Genomic DNA, 12470 nt, shown 5'->3' with positions numbered 1-12470 from the left:
ACCACATGGAACCACCAGGTCACTTATTATTTTCTCCCTAGCGTGACCTCTGCTCGCCCTAATTTCACAATTCACCAGCGCCTGACAACTTGGCAGTCATGAACAAAGTGTTAATATGGCTCTCTTGGATATAAATTCAGCTACAGTGATGTCCAAGAGCCTGAGGACATCTGTACTATCACAGTATTTGGCCAACCCTACAGAAAAGAAAAGGAAAAATATGTTGATTAATTACTTAAATGGGGTGGATGGTCAGGGGATGACTTATGTAGCCCAACTGTGATGGATGAAGAGCATACGCAACACGTGGCTCAGGAGAAATGCTCACATATATGGCGATTAACGAGACCAGTGGGTTGGCTCGTGAGCTTTGAGTGACGCAATCTAATGCCAATTAAATGCCTTTCCTTACTCTCTGAACGCTCTCATCCGCGCAAATCCAAAACACTGGTCTTTATTGACTTTGAAAGTGATTGACAGCTACAGCGTGGGTTGCCAGTTGGCGGCGGCTTTTCACCATTATTGAGATCATTCACCATATCTAAGCCCCATTAATCTCTTATTCCCAAATTATAACTTTGCAGCGTCACAGACGGCGCTGGAAAAGTTGTAGAAAAGTGATGTTATTTTGTTACTTTTTCCTCATAATAGATAGAAGGCGGCAAATAGGGGGATAGAAAGTTGGGGATGGCATGCAACAAGGTACGCAGCTGGACTCGAACTACAGTTCTTGCGATTACATGGTCAGTTTCCTAAACCTAAACATCCAGTCTTTCGTCCACACTCAGTAGTAGGTGTGGATCCTAAACTGATTTCTGTGCAAATATGACCCTGTGAAGTAACTCTGGCTGCTTTGAGATGTTATTTGCTGCGATGTGGAGAGATGGAAAGTAAAGCATTAGGTTTAGGTGGTGGTAGGTTGTTGGGCCCTCTGGCTTTGACATACTGATAAAAAGATATTGTCCTCTGGGCCTTGTCATGATTTGGGTCATGGTCTGTAATGGTACTTTAGTATAGCAATGAGGTTCGGCAACAAAGGTGTTTTGTTGGGAGCCAAAATAATGATGGTGTCACCACCAACGAACCAAATGTGTGTTTGATTGACAATGGAACACATGTTGTGGCAGTCCTGTATAAAGGCTTAGGGTTAGGGTCCCAAGAAAAGGCAGTTATTTGAAATCAGAGCCGTCCAAGAATGCAAACTTAACTCCTTTCAATCTTGACAATCCACTCCTTCTGTTCTTACGTTTTACAATACATAACCTCTAGGCAGGTTAAACTAGAATATTTTTTCTAGTACTTGCTGATGCATCTTCAGTCTCTATTCTCTAAAAAGAGGTAACGGGACAGATCTCGGACAGTGTTTGTATCCATCATTGCTTTGGTCACTTTTGCAGTTTCTCATCTCAGACTCACCGTTGGTTGTGTTTCAGTGAAGTGTGTGATTGCAGTCAGCTATGTGGTTGTTGTTGAAAGCATTGTCTCATACTGAAGAAGGAGAAATGGACGGTATTTAGGAGTGTTTTTGTTGTCAAAAGTGAAATGCTGAAGTTGATGAGTGTGCAACCATCAGCTTGCTGTAATGGAGGTAAAAGATCTAGCCGAAATTGATTCATGCCACTTTTCTCCTGACACGATTTGTTTTTGTTTATTTAGACATTTATTAAACTGAGCGTGAAACGTAAGCGGTTTCTATGGCGAGGAAGCGAAAAAGCAGACAAAAATCTGTATGTCGGCCTTGTGAGCAAGAGTGAGATGAAATTGCTAGAACAGCCGGTACAAAGTATTAAATGAATAAATGCATTGGAACCAAGTGTCAATCTGTCCATGTTATGAATTTCTAGTTACATTCTTATTCTGCTGTTTTATTCCTCCGGCTGACACTGCTCTTCATCCCCAGCTCAGGCCCAAGAGGGATGTTGGTTCCAAGCTTGTATTATGTGATATTAATATAATTACTGTTTGAAATATGACAACATCGAGCATAGAGTTAGCTGAATGTTGAGGATAGGTTTCTTTACTAATATTTTCACCTAGGAAATGGATTTTTTTCTGTAGGTTAGAGCTGGGCAATATATTGATATTATATCGATATTGTGATATGAGACTAGATATCGTCTTAGATTTTGGATATCGTAATATGACATAAGTTTTGTCTTTTCCTGGTTTTAAAGGCTGCATTACAGTAAAGTGATGTCATTTTCTGAACCTACCAGACTGTTGTAACTGTTCTTTTATTTGCCTTTACCCACTTAGTCATTATATCCACATTACTGATGATTATTGATCAAAAATCTAATTGTGTAAATATTTTGTGGAAGCACTAATAATCAACACTACAATATTGTTGCAGTATCAATATCAAGGTATTTGGTCAAAAATATCGTGATATTTGATTCTTTTCCATGTTGCCCAGCCCTACTGTAGGTTTGCATACGTCGGTCTGCAGCTTCATTTTTATGTTTGGCACATGAAGATCTGAATCTGTTCAATCATTTTATACATCACAAAGTCTGAAGTGCAAAACAAATTGCCTCTTTATCGCAGCAGCATGTATACCAGCAATCATGTAAAGCTCTCAGCACCAACATTATATGCCATGTTGCTGCACTTCAACAGAACCACACATTGTAGGTCAAACAAAATGGCTATATTGGAATTACGAAGTAGTTTCTTAAGTAGGAGCAATCTACATTAACGTTACTCACTGAGAGTAGCGATAGTGTCCACAGCCCAGGCTCACCAGACCGTTGTTTTTTACCAAATAAACACAAGACTGTGGGTCACAGAGCACCATCAACAGTGATCCTTTTTCCATTCATGACGGAAGCCAGGAAAGACCAGAAAAGGAGACGATCTGACTCTGTTTATTCTATTTAGCTGACTAGGGTGCTTATTCAAATGTGTCTGGTCCTCCTTAAACTTACCTTAAAAAGCAAATTTAAGAAAATAAATTATAATATAATAATGTAGAAGCAATTGGAATCATTACTGAGTCAGAACAGTAGGTATGACATGACTTTACTGTTGGTGGAATCAGTGCTGTGGAAACTTACATTATCCTAATTTTATTTTTTTTAAAGTGGAATGGGAAAGTGTGATGTCCTGCTGGCCATGCCTCTAGTGACCCTACCAGTCTTCGTCTCTGCTCTGGTATGGTCATGCCAACACTGTGGGTCTGAGTCACCCTACAGCACATGGCACCTGATGCCTTTACACTCGCCCACTCACACTTCCTCTACATTTTTTCCATTCCCATGCACCCCCTCCAAAATCCTCTCGTTCTGTGCCTTCTTCTCTTTCCCATGCAGTGTTATCTTATTTCTACCAAACTCAAGAAGCCTTTTTCAGAGGACTAAGCCTTTCCATATTGGAGCACATACTTCCTCTGATTGTCCTCATTGTCCAGTTAATGGACTATCTTCGTGGTTTCCCATATTTTAGCCCATTAACTTTTCAGTCATTTACACATAGCATTAGTGCCAGCCATTTCCCCAAGTATACCGAGGTTTTAGTACTCAACGTAAAGATGAAGGTATGCTTTGAAAATGGTGGTCAGTAGGAGTATTTGCAATATAAAGTTAATCGGACAAAACGCACAAAAAAACACAATGTAAGAGAGACATCATGATCCAGATTTTAAAACTTAAAATATGATCAAATGTAGTCATTTTCTTTTCTATAAAACCTGTTGTATCAATAACAAATACCTATATAGAAATATAAAATGCATTTCTCACGGAACACAACTTGACTATTGGCTGCATGCAGGCCGATCTATTGAGGCTGCTGTAGACTAATACATTGTTTTCCTGTGATTGGTTTTTCTCCTGTGTTGCTCTTTGTGAGAGACATTTCCTGGTGATGTTAAAAACAGCTGGACATGAACAGAAATGTTTGGTCGCTTTATCTACAAAAATAACAAACAAAAAAATGCCGCCAATAATCAAATTGGGCACAGAAATACAAAGCATTTCCCCAGAAGCCACATTGTTTTCTTTGTTGGTGATGTGATTGGTGCAAATGTAACTTTCTCTGTTAAGAAGGAGGTGTTGCAGTTATTTGTCAGTGTGTTGTTTTGTGCTTGTGTTGCTCTTTTTGTTGAGATACAGTTAAACAGTCCAGCGTCCTCAGGCTATTGTTTAGTATGGGGTTTTATGGGAGGTTGTAAGCTGTTGGAGGTGCAGACTTGATTCATGAGGGGTCCAGAATCTGTTGAGAAATGTATCAGCCATTAACCCTCAGGCATATTACTATCTCTGCCACAGCAGGCTGGATTTGACCTGGCATTAAGATCTGTCTCTTTGAGCTGATATATAAGGATCTATGTAAGTGTTAGAAATAGACTATAAGGACTTTACTGACAGACACACTGGCAGCGTGTGGAAGTGTGCCTGTGTGTATAACCGTTTTCCCAAGATGGGGATTACACCACGATCATGTAGCCGGTTCGTAATTTGGTCGTAAACAACTAGGTCTCTTGCCTTTCTTTGAATTTGTCTGACAATCTGGCATCAGCCGTCAGTCCTTACCCACAGAAGTTCCCGAATCTTGCCGTCTCTCCAGTTAGAGATTTTCTTTGGCATGTTCGTGTAATGGCCCTTCTTCTTCACCCTCAGATGGTTGTATTCTTTAGGTTTCGCGGCAGCCACTTGATAGAAACGTCATCAACACGCCCACTCACTCGCTGTGAATTCTCCGGACAGTGATCTGCTCTGTTCACTCATGGGCTCAATCGGACATTACACAGACTTTGTACTAGGGATCTGGCAGGGTAGAGTCCTTTTTAATGTCCGGTCCAAATTAATTCGAACATTCGGGTAATGATATGTTCAGGGTTGCAGTGCATGTGTGAAAGGGGCTTCTTCAGAACTCATCAGAAACCACATTTTTGTGTTTTTTTTTTTTCTGAAGTCTCTTGTTTTCTTTCAGTATCTGTATCTTCATGAAGCCCAGAGATAAATGCCACATTTTTGCTTAGGTTAAAACATTTTCAACTTGTGCTGATGTGTATTGTATGTTTTGTATACAGAAAAAAAAATAAATCCACCTCACGTTTTTTTCTGAACACACCTGCAGGATAAAGGATGATACAGATTGAAGCCCTTTGAGGAAGATTTGTCATTTTTGGATTTTATGCTATATTAGTAAAACTGACTTGACTTGATAGATTTATAGGCAAAGCTGTCCTTATTGTTTACAGAGTGTTCAACACTGATGCATAGTTAGGCATGTGTCATTAAATCAAAATAAGGTTTTTGTAGATAAACAAGTTTATTGTCCTCAAAATTATTAAATGTTTGTGTTAAACCAAAAATAAGCTTTCGTATTGGCACAAGTAAAGAAAAATGTGACCCAACCCATTTCTATTTGCTCAAGTGAAACAGATGAAGGAAAGATTATGTGTACCCTTTTGCCAAAAAGTCATTACATAATACTAAAACCATGAAATAAAGATAATATTGGAGTATGTTACACATTTAGTCAACTTTCTGCCTTTTATTGTATGAATGATGTACAATAATTTGCGCCGGAAATCGGCAATTTATGCGGCGAAAGTGCGGCATATTTGAAAAAAATGCGGCCCCTGCATAAATATGTGGACTTTGGCTGACTATGCATTGAATTATGCGATCGCATAATCGCGTTTTTCTGGAGGGACTGACTAAAAAGTATCAACGTGGTCATTCGATGTAGTTTCCAACTTAAATAAATCCTAATTTAGTCCCAGGTTAATAAACATGCTGTAGTTTACTTTTCAAAGCTGCTGGGAAAGGACCGACCGTGTTTAGACATTCTGGACTAAAACACAGGTCTGTCAGCCAGCTGCCATCAATTTCACTTTCCTCTTCAGACACATATCTCTTAATAATGGTTCATTCATTACCTCCAATAGGTGTTGCAGATTTATCCCTTGGCTCTGCTCGAGCTTAGGCTGCACTTTGCCAAGAAGACAGCTGGTAATAATTTAATACATGGACACATAGGCATCATCATTATTCAGCAGAGTTAAGGGCTATGATTTTTTCCCCCCTCACACCCACAGATACTCCAGCTGTCGAGCTGTACATCTGAAAGTAATAGCTGACTTTAACTTGGTCCGAAATTGCACCCTTGTTCATTAGTTACAACATATAAAAAACACTGGTAGTAGGGGTGCACGATTCAGAAAATGTCACAATTCGATTTTATATCGATTTTTCAGGCTCAAGGTTCAATTAAAAAACGATTCTTGATTCAAAAACTATTCACAGTATGTAAATGTAGTTATTTTTCCCATGTGATTGCAGTAGACATACAATTAAAAAAATATGAATCGATTTTTGGAATTCTATTAATCCATTTTGAATCGGTAGAGCTTGAATTGCGATTCAAATGTGAATCGATTCTTTTTTTTTTTTTTTGCACACCCCTACTCTGTAGGGTGCTGTTGACACCTTTTGATACTTAAATATGTCAAGGTTTTGTAAGTCCTGGATGGTTTGGTCCAGCGATCCCTTCGACTCCTGACTTACTGTATGTTCACCAAGGGTCAGATTTAAAGTAGCACTGGGCAATATGACGATGTATATTGTAGGGCTGTGCAATTAATCAAATTGTTTGGTTTTTAATCGCAAAAACGATCGCAAAAACAATGTAATCGAGAAAAACAATGATTTCACACATGCAAGAAAACTTATTTTGTGTTCTGAATAAAAAAAAAAAAAAAAAAAAAAAAGTTCAACTGGGAAAAGTATTAAGAGAAATGTCACAGTTCAAGGTGTTTTCACTGTTTTAACTGTTTTTTTGTATACAATAAATGCAACATCTTTCCAAAAGTTGATAAGTAATCGTGTTAAATAATCATGACTTCAATATTGACCAAAATAATTGCGTTATGGGAATATTTACATCATTTGGACCGCGCTTTATGTACTGATCCACATTATGCTCATTTTGTACTAACGTTTTTAATAAAATGAAAGGGTTTTCAATTGTCAGGTATTTAATTCACACAGGAGTATACAAAATAGGCTTTACCATCTGGTTATTTCATATAGACTATTTATTTATTTATTTATTTATTTATTTATTTATTTATTTATTTAATTACCAGAAAACATGCTATATCATGATTTATTACATATCATTATCGAGATATGGCATTATCTTTATTGGGATAGAAGTTGTTGGCCATATTGCCCAGCCATAAATTTAACCATAGCCCTAAAAAAAAAAAGAGAATAACATCCTGTGAGTTTAGGCTTGGTTGAATAAAAGGTTTATTTTCTAGACCTTATCTTTTAGTGATACCTATTCCTGTGACCCTTACATTCAGGGTTGGATTGATGATTAACTGTACTGCAAAGGCTTCTCAAAGTGCCAAGTTGCTGAGGTTTATTAAAAAAAAAACATGCTTTCTTCTTTTTACAAATGTTATGCTTGTTTTTCAAAATTGCTGAAAATATTTTTTGCAGTGTTAAAAGATTTTTCCCAGCATTTGGGAAGTCACTCCGAAAACCCAAAACCTAAGATATAGAGTGTTGTCTTTTTGTCCTACATGTTTCTAACTTGATGCATTACATCAATGCATATCCTTACTGCACATTATCTTATATTCTTTATACTGCACACTCCTTAGTCAATTTCTTTGCACACTCCGCCCTCTGTATTTGAAATGCTGCACAGCTTTTTTTCATTTTGATGTATTTTACATATTTCTTTATCGCAAATTTTGTGCGTGCGTGCGTCCCATACGCGTGCGTCCGTATGGATGGATGGATGGCAGGATTAGGTCTCTGTTTAAACCCCTGCAGGCTGCTCCTCAGATGAAATGGCACACAAGTGACTGCCCCTGAGATCACATGCCACTCAAAGTGCGCAGTCAGACCCAAGAGTGTCAGGCCAGGAGGGGGAGTGAGGGGAACTGATGGAATTGGAGCTACAGTAGCTGAGCCACTGCCTCTGATTGCAGCTCTTGATAAAGAAAAGTATCTGATAGGCAATCAGAGTTGTGGCCTGAGAAGATTTGAAAATTTTTTTGTAGACTATGGATCGGTCCACCTGTTCATCTGTTCACCTATCTTTGAGAGGGCTGATGGGATTTTGACAGCAGATGCGTCTCTACTGGCGTTTCAAAATTACATGGCAGGGTATTAGAAACAGAGCTGCAAGCTAAAATGAACATGGGTTAAGCAAACACACCAAAGTAGGATAATGTCTCAATGTTGAAGGCATGGGCGGGCGTCTTTCCAAGTTATTTAAATTGATTTACACTACTTTTTTCACTTTGATTGTGAATAAAGTGCCAGAGTGCATCAAAACGGATCAAAATAGAGCTTGTTTATTTAAAGAATGTGTCCGATAAAGATCCCCTGATCACCCCGACAGAAGAATTTCAAACAAAAATGTGTTATGGGCTTTTTACTACTGTGTGTGTTCATTATATAGGATAAACATGATTTATGTTTGTTTAGTAACTGATCACTGGTCTTCTCTCATTTGGCAAAAGTGGCCCCCAGGAAAAGCAAGTAAAGGATTCCTGTCTCAGACAGTCTCAGAAACATTTGATTTAAAATTAGAAGTATGTCAAAGGCAGGGCTGTACAGATGTTCATAATATTTATACCCCTGTAAATCAAACTGACAAGCTCTTTCTGCTTTATGGCATCTGGGTGACATTTTACTGTTATAGCTTCGGTTTCTCAATCTTACTGCCTTTGTTATTGGATAGTTTCGTTCCTGTCATCCATTTTTGTGATAATTTAAGAGCGATTTTAAGATGTTTTCGGTTTGTGTGTTTGTTTGTTGGCCTTACCTTGAGCAGGTAAGAATATGTGTTCTTATACAACAGTGATAGTGATCAACTCTTTCTGTCTGTCCTGCAGGGCGTCTTCACTCTCATGTTGGGACCTTTTACCTTCTTCAACGCCCAAAAGACCAAATATCTGCAGATTCTCACCTCACTCATGCGCTGGATTGGTAAGACTAAACTAATCCTGCAATATTTCCTCACTACCACTGATTACTCAGTTTACATTTGGAAGATTTTGACTTCTTTAAACAAGGGATTTTTCTTTGCTTTTCACTGGTTTCTTCCAGACACCTCTTTCTGCCTCCCACTTTCCTACCAACACATATTTCCATTTTCTCTGTGTCTCCCCCTGTTTCTTTCATTCCTCCCTCCCTGCCCTCGCCTGTGTAGCTGCTGTGCTCAGGTCTGTCCATCATGGTTTGGTCCTGCTCTGTGTCTTTGATTCCTATCTCCTCTCATTCCTCAGCCTGACAGGCTTGACAGCCCGTCCCAAGCTTGATTGGACCGTCACTCACAGCGCGACCGGCGAAAATAAACCACCCGTCCTGGGCCCGCTGTTAAAATCACAACACCACTGAATCATGGCGCTCCCGCCACCCCCACACTGCTGCGTGCTAGCTTGCATAAACGACACACAAACGCAGCAGCATCCACATACTGTCCACTGACTGGCTGGTTAAGTAACACAGGGGTTATTTAGCTGCACCTTACTCACTTCCTCTTCTGTCTTCACCCTGCCATGGCATGTTATGTATTTGACTGGTTATGTCGCTTTTGCAGCGCTCTTTACAACACTGGCTAAGGATTCAAAATGGCACCAGTGTGTGTCTAGTGTCCATGTGTTTAAGCAATAACCTGAAGAAAAGGACAGCCAATAGAATTTGATGTGATTTGATTTTAAAATCATAAAGAAAATCCCAATGAATTTCAGTTTTGACAAAAGCCAAAGAAAACCATTTTAGGGTCTAGATTAATCTCGGTGTTGAGCTGAGATGTGACATGCTAATGATGCCCAGAGGAAATGTCTTCAGATTTAGCACAAACATTCACTTGGACTCCAGGATGAACACATTTTGGGCTATAATTTAAGATTGTATACGCTATATATGACAGAATTTTACACAAATGTCTAATATGAGAAAAAGATGGAGTGATGACATTTCATACCCAATATGTCAAAGGTCAACTTCACTGTGACATCATAATATTCTGCCAAAACACTTTTCTGGCCATTATTCAACGCCATAACTCACAGAACAGAAGGAAAGAGATTTGGTTGGATATTGAGTCGGTACCACTAATCTTGAAACTGGTGATTAAGATCCTCTGTGCTGCCGGGTTGAAGATGTGTGTGAAGCATCAATGTTTTGCAACTTGAATGGTTGGCGGATGCATACCACCGCAAGACTGTAATTCTTATATACTTACATACTGTAATACTTGAGAACATAATATTCTGTAGAAGACATTCTCTTCTTTTCAGATATATGTATGTATGTGTGTTTTTGAACAACTACAAGGTGGTGTGATGTAGAAAGCAAAAGCACTGTAACACAGTTTAGTATCCTACAGTACTCCCCTGTTTACATGTGGATCACAAACTGTGTCTTTAGAGCAGATGATTGGCAGTCAAAGGTTTTTTGCCACTTAAAACGATGTACACCACCACTCTAAATCTGCCTCATCCCCTGCAGGCTTGAGCTGGCTGTAAAAGATTTTTAGTTCGCTTTTTTACTGAATACGGCAGGTGTGGCGTGACTTGTGAATTTAAGCTGATCACAACCACTGTTCTCAGAATGAGGAAACTGCTAACTGGTAATTTGTTTGTGCCTGGGTCTGTTTTATGTTAAACACTCTGGACATAAGACCCCACCTCTCATCCTGACCATTACTCACTGCTTTCTGGATACACCTGCAGTCACCTGTGCTGCCCTGCGAGGGGACGTGTCGTGCCGGATGTCAGGCTTAGCAGCTGGCTGGTGTGTCGGGGCTCTGCCTCCTGCCCTTCGGCTCTGGCCTTGTCAAGACCGTTGCCGCTCAACTGTAGTCACCTTCTTGTCCAGTGAGCCCTGTTTTGTACACCAAACATGAGTGATGGTGTGGCTGCCTGCTGCTGTGCTTCCTGTAGCATGCTGGGATTTTCAATGGCGTAGCCATTAGCCTGGGTCAGTGTGACACCTACAACCCAGAGCTCCTGACTGCAGTCATTTCTTTTCCCCCCGCCGTGCCACTTAATAGTTCCTAAATTAAAATGGAAAGTGGTGCAAAAGGGCAGCGTTTGGGTTCAGGCCATCTGTACGCATTTTATTTGGTCACTGCAACATTTTTAACACTACAAACACTAGGGAATTATGCATTCAACTATTCTGCCATTTTCAACATCTAAAGGACACCTGAGGGTTTCACCTTGAGTATCTGAGACACCAATGATCAGTTGTTTACCAACTGCATGGAAAATGATGCTTCATACGTGTTCTGTCATGTTCAAAATGAAACTCAAGGCGTTTTTACACCTAAAAGTCCGGACCAAGGTTCATGTTTTTTTTACATTGTATACATTTGATCCAGTAAGTCTTGGTTTCACACTGTAGTTATGCAAGTGCACTTAAGATCTATACGTGACAAAACTACGTCCTGCCGTCATCACATAAGTGAGCTGCGTCTCCAGATACTTATAATTGATTGGTTTGTAGACGGGCTTCCCTGTCCTCTCGTATCCTCTCTCTGGGTCGGAGTTTTTTCAACCGACTGCTGCTCTCCCCTACTGCCGCGGTTCTTTTTGTTTTGTCGTGATGTTGAGAAGCAAGACACAGGAACTTTCTTTCTGGAGAATTTATTTAGAGACAAACTGAAACCGACACTGTACATTTACAAGGCCTACCACTCAACAAGTAAACTGCTGATTTATATTTTGCTCTGATAGCCGACAGCTGTCTGTGCACTCTCTCTGATGTAAGCTACAAACTCAGCACTGAGTTGTTCCTTTAAGGAGCTTCCCCGGTCTTATAACACCAAGATAGCCTGCCAGAGCTTCCCGTAATTGATCCAAAAGTCAGAACCATCCAAAAAGTGTTTTCATACTGCAAACGAACTGAATCATGGTTCAGTTTGGTCCGGACCGAGACCACCTCGGTCCGAGGCACCTTTCGGAGGTACCTTTGTCACCTGCAATTTTGGTTCGGACCAAACTGAAAAGCCCGAAAGTCCTGACCAAATGAGATAGGTGTGAAAATGCCCTCAAACTCAGGGACAGGGAACCTGCTGTTGCTCAGGGCAAATAAAAGTCACATATTTGTTGGCCTAAAGAGGCATTTGCATGTGTTCCGATTGTTTTTATTGAATATATATAAATAAATAAATATAAAAATTCACAAAACTAAACAATAAGAGCATACCAACCTTCATTTGAAATCTTTATTAAGTTACTTATAAAGTCATCATTTACTTCTTTAAACAGCAACTGATGGGGTGCAGATGTGGCTTAGGTGTTAAAGGGATAGTTCAGATTTTTTTGAAGTGGGGTTGTATGATAATACATTGTTGTATGGATGAATGGAGATGCATATAACATACATCATTACTCACGGAAGCACTTTTAACCTTTTTGATGAAGCATTAGTTGCAATTGACATTTGTGACACAAACCTGTGACTGACGAAAATCTTCTGCGCACTGAA

The 12470-nt window shown here is 39.6% G+C and overlaps 1 protein-coding gene across 2 annotated transcripts in view; it reads left to right on the top strand.

Annotated features, from left to right (window-relative positions):
• The window catches only part of tmem104 (transmembrane protein 104), a 68219-nt gene that overhangs the window by 43583 nt on the left and 12166 nt on the right, over window positions 1–12470 (top strand). For both annotated transcript variants that reach the window (XM_039824702.1, XM_039824703.1), the window contains exon 9: window positions 8867–8960. In XM_039824702.1, coding sequence (XP_039680636.1) covers window positions 8867–8960 — 94 coding nt within the window. The remainder of the gene's footprint in view (window positions 1–8866; window positions 8961–12470) is intronic.

The sequence above is a fragment of the Perca fluviatilis genome, chromosome 15 (assembly GCF_010015445.1).
Source record: "Perca fluviatilis chromosome 15, GENO_Pfluv_1.0, whole genome shotgun sequence".
NCBI lineage: Eukaryota > Metazoa > Chordata > Actinopteri > Perciformes > Percidae > Perca > Perca fluviatilis.
This window is presented reverse-complemented; position numbering and strand designations above follow the sequence as displayed.